At 43.4% G+C, this 24,988-nt stretch overlaps 1 protein-coding gene across 4 annotated transcripts in view; it reads left to right on the top strand.

Moving 5' to 3' along the window:
* AKAP13 (A-kinase anchoring protein 13) overlaps positions 1 to 24,988 on the top strand; it is a 189,155-nt gene that overhangs the window by 145,408 nt on the left and 18,759 nt on the right. For all 4 annotated transcript variants that reach the window (XM_066592822.1, XM_066592824.1, XM_066592823.1 and 1 more), the window contains 9 exons: positions 3,328 to 3,496; positions 14,854 to 14,915; positions 15,606 to 15,666; positions 17,787 to 17,925; positions 18,214 to 18,326; positions 19,182 to 19,328; positions 21,142 to 21,392; positions 24,054 to 24,179; positions 24,271 to 24,388. In XM_066592822.1, the coding sequence (XP_066448919.1) occupies positions 3,328 to 3,496; positions 14,854 to 14,915; positions 15,606 to 15,666; positions 17,787 to 17,925; positions 18,214 to 18,326; positions 19,182 to 19,328; positions 21,142 to 21,392; positions 24,054 to 24,179; positions 24,271 to 24,388 (1,186 nt within the window). The remainder of the gene's footprint in view (positions 1 to 3,327; positions 3,497 to 14,853; positions 14,916 to 15,605; positions 15,667 to 17,786; positions 17,926 to 18,213; positions 18,327 to 19,181; positions 19,329 to 21,141; positions 21,393 to 24,053; positions 24,180 to 24,270; positions 24,389 to 24,988) is intronic.

The raw sequence follows: 24,988 nt of genomic DNA, 5'->3' as shown, positions 1-24,988 counted from the left end.
CTTGCATTGGAAAGAGGAGTGTTCAGAAAGTTGTTTTTCACTTTGACCAAGTCTCACAAACTCAAAAAGGTTGTGTCTTGTAAGTAGGACTCTCGACTTTTTTGGAAAAGGCTAATCATAAGATAATCCACTTTATGTTATGCAGCACTTTAAATCACTTGATATTTGGTTCTGTCCCCATTAGAATTCAGATCTCAGAGTTCATGTTTCTGAGACCCCTTTGGAAATGGGAAAAAAAGCAATGTGATTAGTTATGGGCAACTATTCTTTTTCTTATGTCTACTTTATATTTTTAACATTTGTCTTGGCTTTCACTCAGGAATTCAGCAACATTGGATAATGTTAAGACATATAATATGGGTGCACGCCCCATGTAGTCCGCAATACCATAAGTAAAGGAGACGGAGGCAGCACTCCAAATCCAAGATCCTTTAATGCACCCTCCAACATTTCAGTCCATATAAAGCTCTATTTGGGCTGAAACATCACAGGTTGCATTAAAGGATCATGGATTTTGATTGTTTCCTCTGTGTCCTTTTCTTATGCTTTTTACATGTTTACATCTTCACCAGAGGTTCCGTTTGGGGCCTTTGGTGCAGATTTGTCATAATACCATGGAGGAGATGGCATTATTTTGTCCGTGAAAATGCTGGACCATATAGCAGAAGCTGGATGGAGCCCATTTTTTTTCCATGCAGTCTTGGAAAAATCTTGTAAGAAAAAATGCTCCGCCGCCTCCTGGTCAAAGGGGGTTAATTAAGGGACCTTTTTAGGGTCAAACAATCGAAAAATGAACGATAATTGTTCACTTCTCGATAGTACTTTTTATGCAGTTATAAAAGTCATTGTTGGCTCGTTCACTTATCTCAGTTTACTGCTCATATGGACGACTGGACGATTTTGTGTTTGAACGAGCCAACGATGTATCTGCCTGTCTAAACGAGCTGCATAGGTGATTAAGCTAGCGATGACGTCATTCGTTCCAACTAGAATCCTTTGGTGTGAAAGGACCCTATGAAGTGCCGGTCTTGTCTGTCTACTTGACGGGGAACGTTTCTACTACATCCCATTCTGAATGCAAAGACCCTTTCTGTCTCCCCAAATTAGTTTTTATACACCTCTGACCATACATTTTAGTAAAGTGCGCTCTTCTCTGTAAGAAATCTCTCATCTGGAGTGAAGTAAAGTAGAAGAGATTACCATAGATGATGGTTACTAAAAAGCAGAAGTCAGGGGTTTTGTTTTTTCTAACTTCCTTCCTGACCCCGACTCTCCTCTGGCTTCTAGAGGACTACAAAAAAGCTTCAGTTTAATGTTGTATCTGTGCAGTTTAATTAGCACCCTCCTTCTGTATATATGTGGGGTGTAATCCAGGCGCAGGATGCCGTGGAGTAAATTTATTGAAGTGCCACAAATTAGGATAAAATACGTAGGATCGAGGCATGGCGAGGTAAGGGCAGACTTCTCTACTGTCGTCTAGTGTCTAGTTCTGCTGTCTGATTTGCACAATACTTATGGATTCTCTTGGTAATCTGTTTGATTCTGGTAATTAGTTTTTCGTGGTATTTTCACTTATGTAGTCCTGTATGCCTTCTATGAAATCTGTTACATTACTTTACTATGGAAGTGCACATTGCGCTATAGATTTGAAGAGATTTTACAAATGTCAGCATTGTTTCTATTCAGATTGTGGGTTTTTTTCCCCTACGATTCTCAGCTCTATAGATGTGTGAAGTTGGCATCCAATATGTAATTTTCAGGAGTCCCAGGTAGCCATTAGCGCACTATAAATCTTCTGGGCTTGTTTTTCCATCTTGGATAGGTGAAGATCTAAAACCCTTGCTATAGCTTTTCCCCAAGCATTTGGCATCAGCTAATCAAAAATGACATCTAGAATATGAATGATACTTCTGTGACTGCTGAACTTGTTGTGTGATTCATCTCAATAAGAGAAAAAACTAATATATTTTTTTTTTTTATATGACCAATATGTTATCAGTAGATGATTGCTGGGCACCCGCAACTCTGATCCCTGCCAATAAGCTGATTCCCAAGGCTGCTGTCATTGCAGTCGGCACAGAAAGCACTGATCATAGCAGAGCAGCTCAGATTGGTACTGCAGTGCAGCTCCCATTGTATTCAGTGGTCATCCATAAAAAAACAAAAAAAAACTTTTTTAAAAGTCTAGGAATACCCTTTTAAACATCATGGAAAAGCATGTGGTTCCATCAGATGGCATTGTGCATCTGTTAAATGCTGATGTAAATAAGCCCTAAGTTGTCATGTGTAAATGAGGAACAACACAATTTTTAACTATTATATAACTTGTATCCTGCACTTTTTAGTAGTTTTCTCTTCTGCAGGCTGTATCTCTGATTCTCACTTCTCTCTGAGCTGTTGTATTGAATCTAGCTGTTCGGTTATAATGTCTCCCATACACTGAACACACAGGGGAGTGGAATCTCCTTTTCTCTATATCACAGGGAAGCCGGGACAGCATACAGGACATTGTAAAGAAGTACTGATGTCTATGTGATTCAGTAGCTTTGAGATGGTAAAATGCTTACTGTTAGCTGCAGCAGCATCTCTCTCTGCTTCTATCACTTGGCTCCTCTCCTTTTTTGGACTATGATGGTAAATGTTTAATTTGATCTGTCAGTAAATTGTCAGTTCCTCTTGCCTGCTGAGTGCTCCTTCACACTGGCGAGAGCGATATCTGGCCATGATTCATGGCCTGATATGGCACTTGCCACTATGTGAAAGCCCCATAGATGAGAGGCGTTTTCATGAGTAAATAGCCTCACATCACTGCGGGGATTCCCTACTATGGCTGTCACAGCTATCACAGTTCCCATTGCTTTCAATAGGGCCGGCGCTGCTGCCACCTCCTCTGTTAAGAACAATGGGCAATTTTTTTCATGCAACACCTCAAAAGGGAATGAAACCATTGAAAATCACTTGTTTCATAATTATGTGCTTTCACTTGCGATTTTCTCGGCAGTGTGAAGGCAACCTTAGAGAGATTTTACCAGTATTTCAGAGTTGGTGAACTGTTTCAGAGGGAAGGAGAGCAGAAAAGGAGCCTGCTTAGTGGAGACAGAAGCATCTTTTTCCTGATAACATGTATTACAAAGTTTCTTATATTTCCCTGTACCGTTGATTTATGCAAAGTTTTCTGAATGGTTAGGAACTATTTAATGAAACTTGTTCCTATTTCATAATGTATACTGCTGTATGTTTACATAAGACTCTTGTTTTTGCCGTTTCCCTTCCAGTCAGCGTTTGTTCGCACATGAGGCATTTTGTAAATCTTATTTTCTTTCTTAGGAAAAGGACAAAGATAAGACAAAAGACAAAGAAAAGGAGCCTAGTGAAAAATGCAAAGAGAAGCATAAAAGCAATGGCCATGTATTTGTCACCGCAGCAATGATGGATACCCTCACATGCAAAAGCTGCGACAAGCCTTTCACCAAAAAACCTGGTTATGTGTGTCAAGGTAAGCAACGAGTTGTTTGTGTCTTGTATTTGTGTCTTGCAGTGCTTGTTTTGAAGGAAATGGTTTCTCAACACGCTCGTGAGTAGGCATTTCCCTTTTATCGTTACAGCTGGACAGTACTTGTTGGTAGAATGTCTTGTAAATAATGGGTAGGCGTTATATGTGTATTACCAGCATGCAGCTCATCAACACTGTATGGGGAGAAAGATGAGTGCAGTTATGGGATGGCTGCAGGTTGGGACACCTTTATACAGTTTCTGATATACCTCCAACATGGGTTTTGGGTTTAAATTTCTCCTTATTTTCTTCTTAAGATCTCTTGTAGTTTTCACTGGATATGATCAGCCTTGCTCAGTTTCAGGACCGGTCTTCAGTCCCAGTCTGGTACTTCTCACATCTACGTTCAGGGGTTCCATCACAGATCCAGCATGAAATGCTTGCGTCAAGGACTTTCATAGCGGAAAATGCCAGTTGGCTGAATAGAAATTAAATGGACCTCATGAGGTCCATTCATTGCCATTTGATTCCATCAGAAATCTGATCCGCAAGGGGATTCCCTTTTCCTGCTCCCATACTTGAGCAGCAAAACGAATCCCCTGAACGTAGTTGTTGAGCATAGCCTGAGTAGTGGATACAGTTGCATCAAGTAATACAATGCTGCTACATTGTATCAATGTACTTATGCATCCAGGCTAGCTAACCCACAGAGGATTGGCTTCACTTGATGCCACTGTATTCGCGGCTGTTCATAGGTGTGTGCACACTGTATATATAAACATGGATACAGTGTGTAGATTTGTTTTTCTGGATATTTAAGTGTTCATCGTCTCGTGAGTCATACTCTCCGATGTTTAGTAACAGTCTGTACAAATACATACCAGGTGAAAGACCGGTTTGGTTAGGATTATGTAACTGGTACTTGGATGCAGGTGTAGAAGCGCGGCTTTTGTTGTGATCAGAATTTGTCCATTACCAGACTTCAAAAGAAATGGCAGTAGGTTAATAATGACCATTAGTCTTGTCCATTAGTTCAAATCTCGTCCAAATGTTTGCTTAGTTCTCAAATTATGCTGTGTTCTTCAGCTAATGGCTTTCTGGTGGTTCTGCATTCATGTAATGATTCTCTTAAATCATTGAAATGCCTAAGTTGCCATTAGAGAGCGGTATGCTACATTAGTCTAGCGTCGGGTCCTCAGGATCTTCTAATGTTTTATGCTCGAAATAGAGAAAATGTAAGCGTTCATGATTAGACCTGGGATTTATTAGTTTTGGCTGCAGTATTTTTTGAGTCCTGTAGATGCTTCAAAAGGAATTTCAGCAGAACTTCATATTCTGTAGAAGTGCTATTCATAATTTGTGATTTGGGGTACATTCACACGTAGCAGAAATGCTGCAGAATCTCTACAACAGAAATCTCCGCAGCATTAATGCACAAAGAACAACATGGCAAATTTGCGCCATTGGTGTGGACTTTGACCAGTTATTGGCTGCATGTCTGCAGCCAATTTTAGCAGCAGCTCTCCCCCTTACCTCCTCACAATACATCATGCCCCTGCCACCTGGCAGCCTCTAGTGAGCGCCGAGCCACTACTGATCATATGATTTAGGAATGGCATCACTGATTTCAATGAGAGCTGTGCCTGCAATTATAAGCAATGGCCACTACAAGGGCCGGCGCAGCGGCTTCCACTCCGACCCCAGTGCAGCCTGGCACTGACAGACAGCGCTGCCTGGAAACACCCTTTAACACTCATTTAGTGTTAAAGAAGCCTCTAGTATCCTCATCAGACTAAGTTGGCAATGCTACCCAAGTTAAATATACACAAAGTTCTTCACAATCCACACTGAACTTACGAGCCTATAGGTTTTTAAAATGGAGAAAAATGTCTCCAAAATTTCTCCTCCTTTAAAACCAAAGAAGAATCAGACCTTCTCAATGCAGCCACATGAGATGATGATCCCTATGCCCTAGCTATAGAAGCCAGAAAACACCCCCTGCTTCCCCTTCCCCAATGATCTTACCCTTCATAAAAAGACCCTTATTCTTTGCAACTCCTCTCAGATGATCCGCAAGTTGGTACGCAATTAATTTTCGCCTGATTAGTGGGAGAATAGATACATAAGTAACCTGTTCTGTCCACCTGTTCCTGGACGGAATTGAATCGCTGTTCCTATAAAAAGGGTTTTAGAATATGTGGATTTCAGAATGTAGAGAATACTACTTCAGGACAGTGGTGATGGGGGTGATAGAATTGGGCGCAGCTGAGCCAGCATCCTGCTAATCCGGTGGCACACGAACAGGAGCCCACGGCAGAATCCGGCCCCGACCGCGGCCGGCAACCCTGCGTACCTATATTCTTCTGTATTTCGGATGGATCCCTTTAGGAGCCTCAAGTATTAGACATGAGTTGCCTGTCTTGTGAACAGGTTCTAAATGTCGTTTGTGGGGTTAAACCCTTCTAGCTCCTCAAGGTTCCAAAAGATATGTTAAAATGGGCTTTCCAAACTCCTAGAGTGGCCTTAATTGAATAAACGATACTGATGAATGTGCTGTGGAGCTCGGATACGACTTAAGTGATTCAAATTTCAGGCTTACCGTTTGCATGAGTATAGGGCCACGCTCACTTGAGTGTTTTTTGCACATGCGTAATACACAGCACTAAAGCCCCTAGTCTTTCAATGGGATCTCTTTATTCTAGCATTTTTGCGCCACGTATTTTATGCGCGCAAAATCACACACCGCATGTTCTATTTTCACCGTTTTGCTTGTGTATTTTGCAAATCGCGCATAGAAATGAATGGGCTTCGTGAAAAACGCAGTACATACGCAATTGCACTCGTACTGTGTTTCTTACACAGGTTGCTATATGCCACCAGGAGGGGTGAAAAAAAGTTGCGACATCAGCTTGCTTGTCTGTGTTTTTACTGCGCAAAAATACACCGTAAAAACGCAGCTCTGCACGCAGTAAAGCACTGCATAAAAACTGCAGATTTTACATACGCTTGTGTGACAATGGCCTGAAGAAACCATTTCTGGCATAGGGAATTATCTGCCACAACAATCTATGCATTCTGTACAATCCCCTCAGACGTGTTCCAGCCGACTCCAGATAACGCGAAGTTGCGCCTGCAGGCCAGCATCGCCATGCGCAGCTACATTGTTGACCGTGCCATGGAAAACAGAGGCTGAAAACCTTTTCTATGCTTTTTATGTAGCAGCACATTATTAAAGATCATATCTGCAGGTCGGGCCACGAAAAAGTAGCCGGCACCACACCCTTGTGAAAGCGGTAGAAGAGAAAGTCTGTTGGTTGCTATGGGCAACAAAGATTTTCTTTTATACCGCTTTCACAAGAGTGAGGTGCGGGCTACTTTTCGATCGCCCGCCCTGTATATCTTTGGAGCACTCTGTAGATAACCCCTTTTAGCATAGGCTGTAGGAATGTAAGTAGTATATATATCCCTGTACCTCAGGCGGTAAATGCGCTCACAAACCGCATCCCGTTGAATGAGATAATCCAGACAGAAGCTTACAGTCATTTATTTCTAATTTGTGACATGGAAAAAAAAAAGTGGCGTGTCACTTATTCCTAAGAAACTTTCTTTAGAAACTGTTTATAGATCTTCGTCACAGGAGTGGTGAAATTGCTGATCTATTCCTGGCCATGACATATGTCTGTATTTTGGCGAGTGTGCGGATACATTCCATTGTATGTGTACATATCGCGCTCCTCCTCTCGGCTCTGTGAGGAATGCAGGTATGGGGACATGCAGCCTGCAGCAGCCTCCGCCACAGATCACCCCGCTCCGCTCACCGGTACGGAGACCCTAGCCAGGCATGCGGCTGGATCACGTCTATGAGGCAAGTAAGTGCCAAGATCTGCCCTTCGCTGCACAGGAAAGCTTTCTCCACAGTTGTTTATATTGGACTGGCTTGAAAGCAGTTTCTCCTTTAGTATGACCGTCTTAATTCTCTAGAAGACACAAGTTTGTGAAATCCTACTGCAACATTTAGTAAGCACTTGCAATCTATGGATGTAGTGCAGGTTTACAGGGCTAACCAACTTCTGTTCTGCATTTAATGTCATGTATCTGGAACTGTATGGTCTACGGCTGGCATCCTTGTAGATGCTGCGGACTGTGTGTCATTCAGCATAAACATGTTAAAGGGTTGTACAGGATTTAGAAAAAACACATGGCTGCCTTCGTCCCAAAAAATAACACCACACTTGTTTGCAGGTTGTGTGTGGTATTACAGCTCAGACTTAAATAGAGCTGAACTGCAATACTAGGCATGACCCATAGACGGGTGTGGCACTGTTTATGGAAGACAGCAACCATTAATAGTTTTTAGGGCCCTTCTACATGGAACAATTATCGTTCAAATCGTTGAATTGTGTGAAAGCAAATTAACATTCAATGGCCGAAAAATTGAACTATAGTTAGTCCGCCTATCATGCGTTTTATGCAGGCATAAAAATAATTAGTTTGGCCTTTGCCAGTCGTTTCGTATAAAAGGCGATCATTTAGTAGATCGCAAACTGTGCCCTAGCCTTTCCAGACTCCCCTGAATGATGGACTGAATGAGCTGTGACGGTCGCTTGTCCCAATGGTTAATGACTCCTTGTAAGCGGACCCGGACTCCTGTGCGGACCCTGACTCCTGTGCGGACCCTGACTCCTGTGCGGACCCTGACTCCTGTGCGGACCCGGACTCCTGTGCGGACCCGGACTCCTGTGCCGTCCCTTTCACTAGTTTGGGTGGTTTTTATTCCATTGAGCTCTCATAATTTGCAGGTAACAAAAATGAAAATCCTATACACTTCCCAGTTTTGCAGTGATTTGTGTTGAGATTAGGGTGTCGTTTGTGTACTGAGCTTAATATTTCAGTCACTTTAGCTTTGCTATTGGTATTTATTACCTTTTCTATGTTTTTTAGTCCAGCACTTTGGTGGTTTTACATCTGCCAGACCCAACTCAAAATATTGCAAGAAGGAGTGCTGCATGCAGAGCTTTTTCTTCAGTCCAAAAGCTGGACAGCTGAGCAAAAACCAAACGGAGCCCTATTCTAGTCAGTGGGGTGCGTTTGGCGCAGATTGGTTTCATCCTGAGACGGATCCAGGGGTCCCCCTTTTCTGCGCCCTGAATGGAGTAGGAAAGAAAAAACACTTTCCCCCCCACACAGGTGTGAAGCCACCCTTGGGTAGCAAAACCAAAGAATGTGTTGGCCATTATTGCTTAGAGCTATAGCTTGATGTCTCCCAGTTGTCCCTCCTCACCAGCAGTGACAGCAGGAATCTCCTGTGAGGTCTGCACTGTACAGTATTGTAATTCAGGTTGTTTTATTGCCCACGCCCTATTAAACTATATACAGAGTAATCATTATTAAAGTAGAGGTGATCAGAGGTCCCTAACAAAAACTATGGGGTAGAGCCCAGTAAAAGTGGTGTATACTCAAAGACAAAAATAATAGTACCAGATGTTGCCTAGGGGAATATGGGGCGCTGTACACGAATGGTATACTGCAGCTAGTGAAAGGATTCAGTCAATCTGTTTGGATGGCTACAGGGCTATCATTCTCACACTGCCTGAACATGACTTAAGGCTGATTCAGACACAGCGATTTTCGCTCAAAAATCGCTCAAAGCCATCTTTTGAGTGATAACCGTTGTGTGTAGCTGCACTGACATCGTGCAGCTTTCGTTAAGCAGTCGATCATCGTTGTCTCTCAGCATGCTGAAAGACAACGATGAGCCTTATCAGGGATTCACAGCGGGATACAGCTGAGACTGTTTTAGCTGTATTCGGCTCCCTGAACACAGATGGAGGTATGAAGAACACAGCGGTCCAGCTGTATAACAGCCGGGCGCTCCGAGCAGAGAACAGCTGGATGCAGAAGACAAGCGGCCCCGCTTGTCTTCTGCACCCCCCGCTCGGAGCGCCAAGTGATCGCGTTTGAGCGATCACCTTGCGCTTAAATGCACACAACGATTATCGCTCAAAAGACAATTGTTCTTAACAGGAATCCTATCCCATATTTGGAGTTGCTTTCAGATGCAGAAATAAATCTATTTTATTTAAATATTTGGAACAGCAAAACACCCTTGAGTCTCTTAATTTATCAGACAAGTTCACTCAATAAGGCCGGGCGCACGCAACCGTATGATGATGCACTGCGTGAAAATTGCTGCGTTTTGCTGGAGCAGGGAACTGCGTGTCCCTACGTAATGTCTTGCCTGCACATGTACGCTGTATTTTACGCATGCTGTCCGGCACTGGCTTCCTGCTTTTTTTTTTTTTTTTATGTTCCTTCTATTGTTTCATGAAAAGCGCTGTACGTATGGACCCATAGAAAACAATAGTGCTGTATGCGTGTAATACTCGGTAACATAGAACATGCTGCCTTCTTTTATTTACGGGTGTAATATACGCAATAAATATACGCAAATGTGAATGCAACAATGAAAATCAAAGTGCTTTCATTGAAGCCATTCACCACATGTTACGCGCGCGTAAATTGCATGTCTAGTACTCAAATCAAATACGTTTGTGTGAGCCCCGGCCTTCGGCTACATTCACATCTGCGTTTTGCCTTTCAGTCATAATTTCATCTCCCTGTTCTGTTTTCTGAGCAAAGAAATGGACTTGGAGCTGTAATAAATTGATCCATTCCCCCCTCTCCTCATTGAATTCAATGTGTTTTTTTTAAAAAAAAGGAAAGTTTTCACTTTGCTTCCTTCTGGTTGGTTGCGCTTTGCGGCATTCAGGTAAATAAAAAAAAAAAATAGGATCTGAATGGAACCAACAAATTTGCCTTATTTCCATTAGCCAAATGACTGCTTGATTTTTGCGGGACGAGTTGTAGTTTTTCATAGTACAGTTTAGTATACTATATAATGTATTGAAAAACGTAAAAAAAAGTTTTAGGTGAGGGGGAGGAGAAGAAAACAAATTTGCTCCATTCTTGGGGGGTTATTTTTTTACAGCACTCGGGGTGCAGTAAAAACAATACGGCCCCCACAGTGCAGATTAAATATTGGGGTATTTTAATAATTCAGTCTTTTAAGAACCTGGCGATACTAAATGTATGTTTTGTTGTTTTTTTTAAAGATTTTTCTTTGGATAAAACAGTGGTGTTTTTGAACTTTTTCATGTTTTGTAAATGTTTGATGCCTGTTGAAACAACTCTACTAAACTTTTTTTACGCCCTTGTTTAGTCCACACAGGGGACTTGCACTAGCGAGCATTTGATCGCTTGCACAATATACTGTGTCCTGGCCTGACCGCATGTCTCCTGAACTGAACTCCATACGCTCTTATGATACTTGGAGATTGGGTCAAGAGACCTGTGGTGTGGTTAGTCCCTTAGGCTACCTACACACGGACCAGGCAAGTGTTTCCCATTATTTTCAGCGGGAAACCTCGCACAGTGTGCAATGTGTTTTTACTGTCCCATTGACAACAATGGGCGATAAGTTTAGCATCTGATGGTGCCCAGTGCCCCTCTGCTCTTCATTTCCTGTTGCAGCAGCGATGGTGTCCTGGCACGGGGGAATGTGACCTTTTCTGGTAGAAGCATGTCAATACAGCGGTCACATGTCCCTGGTGGTGGTGAAGAGCAGCCAGGTACAGCAGTGGTGGGGGATCAGGTGAGTATGTCGTCATCTGTTTTTACAACATGGTCCCAACACACATTGTGTAACTCTGTAGTTAACCTGAGCTTGATTTGACTTTTGATGCTATCACTCGTTAAAAAAAAAAAAAAAAAAAGTTCACGCCTGTCAGTCCTTTTCTATCAGGTTTTGATTGCTTTTTGATGATCAAAATAGTGTAGCGTACTGCAATATTGTATCCAGTGACCAAAAACAAAAAAAAACCCTCATATGTAACAAATGCCCGACCGTTTCAGAAGTCAATGGAGAAATGGGCAGAACCATCAAATTAGGGTATAACTGATATCGACACATAATAATGGATCACCATAGGCCTTGTGAAAACTGTTATCCTGATGCTAGTGTGGACAGTAGTTTAGCACTAATTCCTAGAACTGCTGCTTTGGCCAAAACCTCTCGGGGGTGGGGTGGGGGGGGGGGGGGGGTTCTCTCATTTTTCTTTATACGGCTCCCCTTGATATGAATCTGAATTTAGCGTGAAGCTGTAAATTGTGACTACCCTCTCCGTTCCTATTGTGCCTGTATCTTGCTGTCTGCCTGTTACCAGGGTGTTTCTATATGTTTATATATAGACTACGCACGTGACTTTTGGTTAAAGTGTCGCTATCAAAATAGTCTATCTTCAGTTTTCCCCAGAAATACCTACCAGAGGTTTCTGCACTATTTCCATGACTTCATGATTTATTTAGATGATATTGCAGGATGCGGGGTCCCGGGAGATCAGAGGATACAGAAAAAAAACATTGCATTTGTTTTGCTAGCAGTTTCCTCCTGGTTCCTATGGTACATTCATTGGACACGCTTTACACAAACATTTCCTTCCTGCGTCACTTTAGTTTTATATTATTAGCGCAGCTTCTCAAATTGTTCTAAGAGTTGAACTCAGGTAATTATCTTTTATCGCGGCGGTAAGGAGGCTAATAAAATCCTAAAATATGCTTGTAAATGAGGATACGTGTTTACCCATGTACTCTATAAACGTTTAATGGCCATTCCCACATAAAGACTTATCAGTACTTATAGCACAGAATACCACTAGTACTTTATGCATACTGTTAAAGGGATATACCCATCACTGATATGCTATGCAACTCTGATTCTCCGGGGTCTGACCTTTGGGGCCCCCACCTATGTGGAGAACAAGGACAGCAAGATCCCGCCAGCTTTTCTCCTGCGCTCCTAGCCACACACTCTGATTGCAGGGCTGGTGGTGTATAGAAACACTGAAGAAGCTGTGACTAGCCCTGGAAGAGGGGAAACTCCGGCACCCCCTTAGTTCTGAGCATTTGGTACACAGCGGACTCGTGTTTACTTAGTTTGTAAGGTTCACTTGAGCTCTACTGGCCAGGAGTTTTCATTGTTACTTTTCCTTTCCCTAAGGCATCCTTCCCACGAACGGATTTCCGCCACGTAATTCGCAGCGAAAATCCGCTGCGTTGCCCGCAGCTATTAGGTTCTGTTGAACCTAATAGCTCAGGGCACACAGTGCGGAATATTCCGCGGCAGAGCCCGTCACGCTCGTGTGCAGCCGGCCTAAGTCAGGTTGTGTTATGTGATTTGTGGTTGGTTGTGACTGGTCATGCGAGGCGTGCAGACCCTGTACCCTTAAGGCCTCATGTCCACGGGCAAAAGAAGAATTAAAATCCGCAGCGGATCTTAACTCTTCTCCTGCCCGCGGATCCGCACCCCATAGGGATGCATTGACCACCCGCAGGTAGATGAATACCCGCGGATGGTCAATATAAGTGATTTTTTTAAAAAATGGAGCATGAAAAAATCTGGACCATGCTCCATTTAGGTGCATAGGAATTTACTCACCTGCTCCGGATCTTCTCTCCGTCGCGGCTTCATCTTCTCTCCGTCGCGGCTTCATCTTCTCTCCGTCGCGGCTTCATCTTCTCTCCGTCGCGGCCGGATCTTTTTACTTTGGGACGGCGCATGCGCGGGCCACGTAACCGACGTGCCCTGCGTATCCGCCGCGACGGAAAGAAGATGAAGCCGTGGCGAACGGAAGATCCGGAGCGTGCGAGAGGTGAGTAATTTCTTATTTTTATGTCTCATGTCCGCGGGGCAGGAGGGACCCGCTACGGCTTCTCCATGGAGAATCCGGAGCGGGCCTGATTTTCCCCGTGGACATGAGGCCTAATTATTTTGCCCGTGGACATGAGGCCTAAAACTTCTTGGACGCTAGAAGCCCTATGCGACACTGCAACAGACGCTCTATTCACAAGGTTGCATCATGTCCTGGTACTCTGGTTATGATTGTGGGATGGCGGAGTGGGGTTTCCACTGCCTAGCATGCGCAATGGCTGCAGATTTGCATTTGAACCCAAGGCTAAATTAACTACATACAAGTTCCCAGCATCTGCCTTCTTCACGGGTCATCCCTTTGATCCACAGGAACTGCTGTTATCCCCCTGCCATAAGTTGTAGTTCACGTCTGAGACTGTTCTGAGTTCTGTTGCATAAAGGCAAGAGGGGTTGCTGTATTGGATATGTGGGCCCTCACTTCACACCCACCCTGCCAGAGGCCCTCATCCACAATATGCCCCCCATGCAACCGGGCCCACTTCTCCCATTACAGCCTGGAGGCTGGCAGCTGTCATGCCGCATCCCAGGAACCTGTAGGCTCCTCATCTGTGAATCTACTGGAGGCGGCCTATGCTCCAACTACAGGCCAATTACAGCACTACAGTGCTATTATTCTAAAGACTGGTGGTCTTAGCAGTCGGGTCCCAACAATCTAGACTTTAATCTCGAAGATGGTCATTTATACCTTTTTTTAAGGCGAGTGTAGAGGGGGAAAAAAAAGATATTGCAGAGTCACAAGAGCGTAGACTTAAACAGGCAATTATGTTTACCTGTTACAACAGGCACAGCTCTGTGGACGGCTTGTACTAACTCTGCAGCCAACTCCTGGAGACGAGGGAAAGATGAATGTCAAATTTAAAGCATAAACTTGACTAAGATGAGGCTAAAAAATATGATGCCGCAATAATTCACAAGTTACCAAAATCCAGCAAGCCAAGAAAGGACATTGATGGTTGTGACATGTGAAACGCCATAGCCTATGTATGGGAAAAAATAACACAGCCATAAGAAGGTAACCTATGGCAAAGCATATTACAGTGACGATAAAGGGGATAATAATGATGATAAAGATGTTAATTAAAAATTAATTTTTATTTTTACTAGGGCAGAGCTACTTTGTACAGCATCCAGTGTGAGCTTTTAGCTTAGTAACAATGCAGGCAAAGCAGCCCGATGACGTCACCACTTCTACTTTCCCTCCCGGTGACCTTCAAAAATGCTGTAAAACTCTGTACATGGCATTATATGTCATTTTTGACAGCGTTGAAAACACTCCCCATTGATTTCAGTGGGCGACGCATCATGCTTAAAACGTTTAAGCGCTGAAAATAGAACAGACACCATTCAAAGGCTCGTCTGAGAAGCCCCATTGAAATCAATGTAGGTGATTTACAGCGTTTAGCGTGGCGTTTGAAACACTGCGCAAAATGCTGTAAAAAGCAGGCTGTGTGAGAGCAGCCTGACTACTCCTGTATGACCCTCACAGCGGTTCTCGTATTGAAGCGGTTGGAGCAGGAGCTGCAGTAGTTACATTGTTTTATAACCAGCTTTGCTTGTAAATACTTTTGTTACATTTTCCCTGTTCTCTCCTCAGAATGCGGCTTGGCTGTGCATAGAGGCTGCAGAGACGTCATAGATTCTTGTCCAAAGATCAAGGTAGGTTTTCTGGCATTAAGTACCTTCTATTCTGTGAGGTCCTTCTGAATAAATGCATGATTGAATGAAGTTGTTGGAATACCAAGGCCCTGCTTGGCACGTGGTTACACCACACTGTATCCCCAGGAGTGCATCAGGTAATCCCTGGAAGATGAGGGCTTTATCGCAGTTGTTTGAGATTAGAAGAAGAAAGCCTGCTGTTTCCCAGAAGCCGTACAGCTTCTATCCACGGACTGAGAAACAGAGCGGCAAATGTAATTGAGATCAGGGGAAGAGACCTAGAGCACAAAAAAAGGAGTATTATTGGACATTTTTAACTTTATTTCTATTGACGACTTACACAAGTCCTCAATAGATGATCGCCGGAGACCCACCACTTGGTGATCAGCAGTAAAAAGTGTCCTGGAATACTCCTTTTTAAAAGCAAGTTTCTCAGGGCAGATGCTCCCCATTCATTGACGTTTAGAGTCACGCAAACCAAAAAGGCCAGAATGTTTATTGCACATGGAGCCTCCACTACATGGCCAGTGCCGCCTCCAGTGCTGCGCGCTAGAATTACTCCATCCAGTTTTTCATTATTTCTACTTACTTGAGGTGGAAGGCCGGCCGGCTCCTCTGTGCATACTGCAGTGGGTTTATATAGAGGTTATAACGACCAACAACGGTTTTTTTTTTGTTTTGTTTTTACAGGAAGAAAAGGTTTTACAGCCGCAGAGTCTTGGCACTCAAACTGTGGTCATGAGAAATAAAGGTGAGCCGTGTCTAAACAGCTAACTATTGTTACAGCCTTTTTACGGATATTAATATACATGGCAATCAACTTGTTCAGTTATGTTCACAAATTTACTATTGTGTTTAACCCATTAAGGACCAAGCACAGTAAATATATGACACTTGGACCTGGGCAATAGTAAATATACAGCGTGTGATTAAAGCTCCTGCAATGTAGCAGAAGCAGGGCGGGTCCTTGGAAGTCAGACACAGCTGAGGACCCAAAGGAGTCTTCACGACTTCTGCTTTCTCCTTCACAAGCTTGCATAACAGTTAGGCCGGCTTCACACGGGCGAGAAAATCGCATGAGATTTGTGCATTGCCAGACGCACAAATATGAACACCATTCATTTAAATGGGGTCATACACATTAGCCATGTTTTACTGCATGGCACTGTGATGCGTTGCGGGAAACTAATCGCGGCATGTTCTATATTGCTGTGTGATCTTGCATCGCAGCCCCATTGTTTTCAATGGGAATGATCGTCTGGTTCCCTTCGTCCCCTGGAATGATGCAAGACTGCTTTTGCCATGAAAACACCTCGCATCCATGGGGATTTCACATGGTGGGGATCGAAATATGGGGGCGGGATTCACAGCCCCATATCTCACTTTCCTGTGTGAAGTTAGCCTCAATGAGCGCTATGTAGAGAATGCAGGGAGTAGCAGTATGATTTTAGGTCGTCTGCAATTAGAAAAAAAAAAGTATCTGTGTACTCTGAACCTAGAAACTGTGCCACCGTTCTGAAGTTGTGTCTGGTATTGCACTCAGTGATGTTCAAGTAAATGAGGGTGAGCTACTTTACCAGGCGCTGCCCGTGGGGGTAGAGGGGGTGTTTCTTTTTGTTATATATATATATATATATATATATATATATATATATATATATATATAATTTTTATTTTTTTTTTCCTACTCACTGACAACTTTTAACAATTATGTTCCAAAACACATTGGTCTACATTTATTGGTGCAGTAGTCCTGCTTTATTGTGTTAGTGTATTAGGGGAGATGGCAACATTTGCACCTAATTTAGGGCCATACGTACTGATACAAAGGTACAAGGGCTGTTAGGCCTCATGTCCACGGGGAAAATGTGATTTAAAATCCACAGCGTTTTTCCCGCAGTGTGATCCGCGCCCCATAGGGATGCATTGAACACCCACAGGTAGTTAAATACCTGCGGATGTCATTTTCCCCTGAGGCGTGGATTGCGTCTGCGGGAAAACACCTGCGGCATGCTCCATTTTTAGGGCGGGCCTCCCGCGGGGACGGCTCCCGCAGGCTTGGCTCCCGCAGGCTTCTATTGCAGCCTATGAAAGCCGTCCGGATCCGCGGAACACCCGTACCTGAATTTCTGCTCTACGGCGCGGTAGTGCGGGAGAGCAGGAGCTCAAAAAAGGAATGGAGTGCCCAGCGCATGCGCGCGGCACGCTGCCGGCGTGCCAAGCATATCCGCCGGGCCGAAGAAAGAAGATCCGGCCGCGACGGAAGGAAGATCTGCAGCGTCCGGACAGGCAAGTTTAATCTTATTTTTAGCCTCATGTCCACGGGAAAGGAGGGACCTGCTGCGGGATTCTGCATGGAGAATCTGCGACGGGCCTGATTTTCCGCGTGGACATGAGGCTTTACAAAACACCAATTCACAGCAACATGCAGAAAAATCTAAATGCTATGTTGGGAAGTTGGCAACCTCCACCATGTATTGTAGCCTTTTACCTTTTCTGCTGCTGGGTGTTGGTATTGTGCCTGGTTTAGTTCCAGTAAGTGACATGTTCCTCTAATTTATTAAAAAGTATATACCTTTTAAAAAAAATATCAGCATTTAGAGTCGTGTCTGGAAATGTGTTTACACCCAATACGAGCAGCTGTATATTTGTGCTTAAATGTTGCCTTTTTAGCCCTTCCTAAATGTGAAGAACTCCTCCTCTTCTGATGGGCCGCTGCCACTTCTCATATTTGATGAGTGGCAAAGTTTCTAAACCGTTGTTCAATTTACTTTGTCTACATGTAAAGAATTGTGCAATTTGTGCTGCAAACTGCAGTGAACACATTAATAAACGTTAGCAGTTGTGTAATACAGACTTGTTATTTCTTAGGTTCCCAACCAAAGGAGCGGCCTCGCTCTGCGATCGTGGCAGTAGATGAAAAATCTTTGATGACACTTGGCTTTAATGCCAGAAGACCGCAGACCGCCCTGTCTATATCCAAAAGTATCTCTACACAAAACATTTCAGGGTATGATAGTTTATTGCTTTAAACCCAAATAACGGAAAAGCGAAGAACTGATTAGACAACTTTTATATTCTCTCTCCTCGTTGGTTTTTAATTATGAAATAAGCCATTTTGAGAAAAGGACATAAATGTTTTTTCATGTTTAAGAATCACTCCTGTTCCTTACGCCGCCTGAGGTGTTCTTGATTAGATTGGCTGTATTGATCACAGTGCAAGAAAAATGGGGCCGTATGTGGGCACTTGTATTTCAGTGACCAGTTACTAAAGCTTTCATGAACCCTTCTTTTGCAGGCTGGGGCGTGATGACAATCTTTTAGGCAGCTTGAGAACTTTGTCACAGTCAACAGACTCTTTGCACAAAGCCAGTAAGGTGAACGAGTCCATGGAATCTCTGAGTGATGAAGGTAATAGACTGTGTGCAGCTCATTTATTGACTAGTGAAAGAATATCTATTTTAATTGAAGGAATTTTGGTGGATACCAGATAATTGAACACATTTTAGCTTTATATACACACCAAATGACTGCTTTATTAGAGACGCCGTTGCAGCTTTCCTGTATAGAAATTTGGCAAGTAATCCTGGAATGCGGCATTAAATCAAGTGAACACGTCTTCAGTCGATCAGTTTCAGTGTGAATCCACATTAGAATGGGGAAATCAAGCTGTCTCACAACTTTGAACGACATATGGTGATCGTGCTAGACTAGCCGAGGCCAATATTACAAAAGCACAGATGGGCTATTACAGCAGGTACCCAGTTTAAATGCCATTGCCATCCAAGAGAAACATAAAGGCAAGACTCCAGTGCGCAAAAGTGTATGAAAATTGGATCACTGAGAAGTGGAAAGGCATCGCCTGGTCACATGAATCCAGATTTTTGTAGCACCATGCTGGTGGGAGGGGCAGAATTTAGCACAAATGGCATGCATGGTTTAACCCTTCCTTTCCGGTAGACCTTCCAATAGCTGTTAGAGCAACTAATTTGTAGCTACTGCAAGAAACTATCCTTCTTGCAGTAGCTGAAAATTGGGTCCAGTATTCCTTTAAGAAGGTCGCCATTTGGTGTAATAAAGCTTTTGAAAACTATGTATATATTCTCATCTTGAAATGAAAATAAATGTATATTTTGTAGTCAATTACCAGCACAGCCATTTGTGGTTTTACGTACATTTTAACCCCCTACCCCTATGCACTCAATAGCTTTTGTATTGTTTTCTTCTGCACAAAAAGGACTTGCTAACTAATATCCTTGCTCCTAGGCACGGATCTGTATGAGGGGCAGCTCATGGGAGAGTTCGAGATGGATTCTAGGCAACTGGAGAAAGCCTCTTGGAGTGAAGCAGTGGACAGCTGGTTTCTTGCGCAGCAAATGAAAGACGTTGTGAAACGCCAAGATGTGATTTATGGTGAGGAGGAATGGAATTATAGGTCTTATGTTTTATCATTCGCATGCAGTATATGCACAGGTACTGCGAACGTTCTAGATAAGCAAGTACCTGCTTGTAAAACATGACCTCTTGTTCACATCTTGTAGAATGACTACAGAGAAATCGTTTGATGGTGATCTCCATTTTTATTTTTGGCTCACCTTTTTGTCCCGATTGTTAGTAATTAAATAGTAGGCATGTTTCACATCTTCATTGCAGTAGGGACTCCAGAACAATGGAGAGGAAACCTGATTAAAAGCATTTTTAGTACTCAACCTAAGTTTTGTTTGATATAAAATAATATAAAACTCCCTTTGGGGGAGTCTCCTCCCTGCTGACTTAAAGAATTTCTTCAAGACATAACTTTTATTTAGCTTTCTTGTTCTTGAAGAATACGAATTGCAGTACAGTGCTAAAAAAGGGCCGTGACCAGTCCATATGTCCTTATGACTGTGCAAGGCTACTTTTACATTGCTCAGAGTGACATACACATATGTGACACAACTGCTGCAGGGGACGCCTCAATCACAGCAAAAAGCTTCTTCGTGGACCTATACATATAAAGGGTATAAGCTGGAAAGGGCTTGTTTGCATGTGGCGGCGCTTAGTTTATTAGGCCCTGAATGAATGGGAATAGGTCAATGGGGTATTCTGGTTTGTGGGCAATTTTTTCAAGTTCTCACACCTCCTCTAGTTGGGTGAAAACTGATAGATTGGTGGGGGCCCAACTGCTGGAAACCCACCGACCTTGGGAAACGGGGTCCCATTTTCCCTACTGTCATCATTACCTGGTTTATTCTCCAGACCCAATGACTAGAAGTTAAGTTGTGCAAACGCTCCACTCTGTCAGTGGGACTGCCATAGATAGCCAAGGGCAGCGCTAGTCTATTTCCGGCAGTCCCAATAGGACTGAATGGAGCAGTAATGTGTTTCCATAACCTGAATAAACCAGGAAGTGAGGAGGACTGTTGAACCGGAATCCCCATTCTTGGGATCAGAACGCCACAAATCATAGCTAGTGGGCAGGTGAAAACTTGACCTTAAGTCCACTACCTGGAGTACCTCTAAGTTTTACTCTTAAGTACAGAAACATTAAAATCTCATAATAAGGACCTCTAAACAGAGAAATAGTATTATTTCTCACCAACAAGCTTAGTCCTCAGTAAGAAATATTCCAGCTAGTGCTTAGACCATATATTTCTATAAACCCCATTTATCGTTGTGCTAAGAACACCCACCCGTCTTTCTCTCCACTGACAAAATAGCGTGGGGTTTAAGTGCAATTTTCTGTAGGGGAAAGCTTTCTTTTAAAATTTCTTTTATAACATAGCCAAGCAGTATCTTCTACTGTTTCTTTAAGGCTCTGTTCACTTCTGGGTTGAAGCCTTGGTCGCAGATTCCGTGTATTTAAGGAAACTTGATGGACCTGATTATAAGTCTTCTGAGTCTATTGGACGCTGATGGAACAGAAAAGCTGAATTTCTAGTGTAGACATAAACAGAGCTTAATTCCCTTCCAGTGGTTCTATTTCAGGACTACCAGTTGATTTAGGCCCTGATGTCCATATTAGATCCCCCTTTATTTTTTTTAGAAACGTCTTGTCTTTGAGGTCTTCTAGACAGTTTTTTTTTTCCCTTTTTAATGTCCTCTATCATGTCTGTACGGTGTGGAGGCTATACGCACCAAATGAAGGCATATGGGACTCTATCCTCTTGTACCCTGCATATCAAACTGCTGTGAAAAGACCCAATTACATATCTGCATATATTAATGATTGTATCTTTGTTCGCAGAGCTCATGCAGACTGAAATGCACCATATCCTCAGACTGAAGATCATGAGCGACATCTACTGTCAGGGGATGTCGGCTGAACTGCAGTACGACCAGCAAGTCATAGAGAAGATCTTTCCTTGCATGGAAGATCTACTGAACATCCACACTCTGTTCTTCCAGCGAATGTTGGAAAGGAAAAGGGAATCTATGGCTGAGAAAAGTGAGAAGAATTATGTCATCAAAAGGATTGGAGATATTTGCACTCACCAGGTAACATCTATTCACATTGTACTCTGGACCAAAATTCATATGCAACCCTAACGTACAAAGTATAGAAACCTTACTATATTGTTATGGCTCCTACACACGGCCGTGGTGTTGCGTCGTATTTCGCGTATGGGTTTTGTGTGGAATATGCTGTAGCAATCTGCCAAAGATCCCATGCTGCAGATCACAGATACAGCGCAAAATACACGCGCAATACCGATTGCAGCCTGTTCCATCTTGGCACATATTAAGCGCACATACAAGCCAAGCCAGTGCATGGCAATCGCCAGCCCAATGGCATTGCGTGCTTGCTGCATACCGCACAACTGTCAGATGTGGTATGCACACAACGAATTGCGTTTGTGTGCACCCGACCTTGGATACATGTGCTGTTTTTCCTGATAGAAGTGCTGTGTATTTGGTTTCTATGTATGCACTGTGGAGCTGTGTTTCATCTCTCCAGTAGTAACGGATGTGTCATGGCTCCTGTGAAAGGCTAAGTGGTGACTCCAGTGTTACTGCACTTTTAGAAAACTTTTGATATGGAAGTGATGTGTGAGAAGTTTGGACCAATGAGGGACTAGATGCTGAAATACAGGCGCTGTGCAGCTGTGTCTATAATCTTCACTCTTTTGCGCTCCTCAGCAGCTGAAAACTGCCTCCTAGAAGACTATTGAGTTTTCTGAGCTGCTGGGAGTGGCAAGCAGGGCATAAAGATTGGTAGAACTTAATGGGATTTCTCTTAGCTTGAACGGAGCTGAGAGTTTGAGGTGGTTGTTAGAAAGATCTGTGAGCTTTGTCATAACCAGCCCTTGGTTCTGGAGGACTACTGGAATTCATTGTAATTGATGAAATGCTTAATTGTCTGGAAAAAAGAGAATTTTGCTTGTGGCCCCTCAATGATAGCAGCTATTGCTGGGGAGTCCCAGCAGCCCAGATGGCAGGATCAGGGTTTCCAAACCAGGCCAGCAACTATTTTGAATAGTTCTTATTTGTGTGTGAGATTTTTATATAGAATGTACCAATTAAGTCGTCTTATTCACCCATTCATTGTATGTGCCTATTTGTTTGCAATTAGCATGATATAGATATATAGATAGATCTATTAATTATATGAAAATGTCATCTGTGACTCACAAAACGGCTTGTAAAAAGAGAGCTGGAATAAAATTACAGAACGCTGACCTTAATATATAGTTTATACCGGTTTTGTGGTCTTTTTCATAATTAAACACTTCTGTCTTAAAGAGTTTTTTTTTGTTTTGTTTTTTATAAATGAAGCTCTTTCTACATCTGTCATTTCATTTTGTATCCTCGCCATTTTCAGTTATTTGCTATGAGTGAATGAGAACACCATTTTTGTTTGTATCCACAGGCTTCAAGTCTCCCCGTACCCAACCCTGCTCTCGGCTGAGAAATAGATGCAGTTCTATCTAATTTAGGCTACTTTCACATCTTCGTTGGATCCTCCCTCTTTGGAGGTTCTGTCGCAGATTTGGCACAAAATACCAGAAGTTAATTGGCTGAACTGGATGGACATGTCTCTTTTTTTGGCCTTACATGTTATACTATGAAATAGCGCTGCATGTAGCGCTTTGTCTTCTGGTAAAAAGCCGGGCAACTGAGCGGAAACTGAACAGACCCCATTATAGCCAATGGGATCTGTTTGGCGCTGTTTGGTTCCATCAGAAGCCTGATCCATTCGTCCAGGGAATTCCCCTTTCCTGCTTCCCGGACGGACCCCCCGCCGCAGTTGTGAAAGCAGCCTTTGAACTAAACTGTCTTTATTCCAGACTGACACACTGCAGCAAAATGCCTGAGATTTGTGCAACTGATGATGTGTTTTTAGCACTCAGAGCATTGTCTAGACTGAGTCCAAATGTATTTACTTCTCGGCTGAGGGCAGGACTGAGTATTCCGGTAAATATGCAAGTGTCCTCGTACACTGAAGTTAACGGATACATTAAAAATGGTCAAACGAAGTATATTAGTAGTAGTGAACTTTTCACTTCGATAGTGATTTAGCTTTATTAAAGGGGTTGTCTCGCGGCAAACATCAAAATTTTACTTTACCCCATTCCCCCTGTCACCCACCTGGCATAAAATAGCAATTTAAAGCGGTTTTTAAACCGCTTGCTACTCACCGATCCGACGAAATATGGAGTTATAAAAATCTTCTCCCTAAGATGGCTGCCGGTCCTTTCCCAGGGATGCACTGCGGTTTTCTCCCATGGTGCACCGCGGGTCTTCTCCCATGGTGCACCATGGGCTCTGTGCATTCCATTGCCAATTCCAGCCTCCTGATTGGCTGGAATCGGCACACGTGACGGGGCGGAGCTACGATGACGACGTGGTGACCAGCTCTCCGGCACGAGCGGCCCCATTCACCAGCCAGAAGCACGGACTGCGCAAGCGCGTCTAAAAACGCCAGAAGACATCAGAATTAGACGGATCCATGGCGACGAGGACGCTAGCAACGGAGCAGGTAAGTGAATAACTTCTGTATGGCTCATAATTAATGCACGATGTATATTACAAAGTGCATTAATATGGCCATACAGAAGTGTATAACCCCACTTGCTGCCGCGAGACAACCCCTTTAACCTAAAACTGGAAAACACTTAAGTTTGATTGACCTAATTATTTACTGATGTTTCTTTTTAGTTTTCTGGAGAAAATGCAGAGCGTATGATTACAACATATGGTAAATTCTGTGGCCACCACAAGGAGGCGTTGGACTACTTCAAGGACCTGCTGTCGAAAGACAAAAGGTTTCAGGCTTTTGTAAAGGTAAAGAATAAATACCTTATATTATACTTTAGTATGCATTGTATGCTACTGAATATACATGATTCCATTTTTGTGTTTTGCTCTCTCTCAGAAAAAGAGTAGCAGCCCCGTAGTCAGACGGATGGGGATTCCAGAATGCCTCTTATTGGTTACACAAAGGATTACCAAGTATCCAATCATATTGGAGCGGATTTTGCATTATACAGAAGGTAATATAGTCATGCACACATATAAGTGAGCTATCCATCCAGCATTATTAAATATTGCTGTAGTACCATGTGGACAACATTTCAATGGGAAGTTCTTTATAAGGCTTAGGCTGCATTCAGACGAACGTATATCGGCTGGGTTTTCACGCCCAGCCGATATACGTCGTCTCTCTCTGCAGGGGGTGAGCCTAGAAGAGCCAGGAGCAGTGCTCCGAGCTCCCACTCCCTCTCTGCCTCCTCTCCGCCCCTCTGCACTATTTGCAATGGGGAGAGGCGGGACAGGGGCGGGGCTAATTTGCAGACCTTAGCCCCGCCCCGCCTCCTTTCATTGCAAATAGTGCAGAGGGGCGGAGAAGAGGCAGAGAAGGGGGCGGGAGCTCAGTTCCTGCTCCTGGCTCAACCTTCACACATCCCCCCCCCCCCCCCCATCCCCCTCCATCCTGCAGATGAGGACACCGTATATCGGCTCGGTGTGAAAACCGAGCCGATATACGGTCGTCTGAATCCACCCTTAGAAAAAATAGTGCATCCGGTAATTATTAACCTTAAAAGGGTGTTTAAACATTTATGTCATGTGCATCGAACAGGCTGTCTGAAAGA

This window comes from Eleutherodactylus coqui, chromosome 2, assembly GCF_035609145.1.
Source record: "Eleutherodactylus coqui strain aEleCoq1 chromosome 2, aEleCoq1.hap1, whole genome shotgun sequence".
Taxonomy (NCBI): Eukaryota; Metazoa; Chordata; class Amphibia; order Anura; family Eleutherodactylidae; genus Eleutherodactylus; species Eleutherodactylus coqui.
The sequence above is the reverse complement of the archived record's forward strand: the minus strand, read 5'-3'. Positions and strand labels throughout refer to the sequence as shown.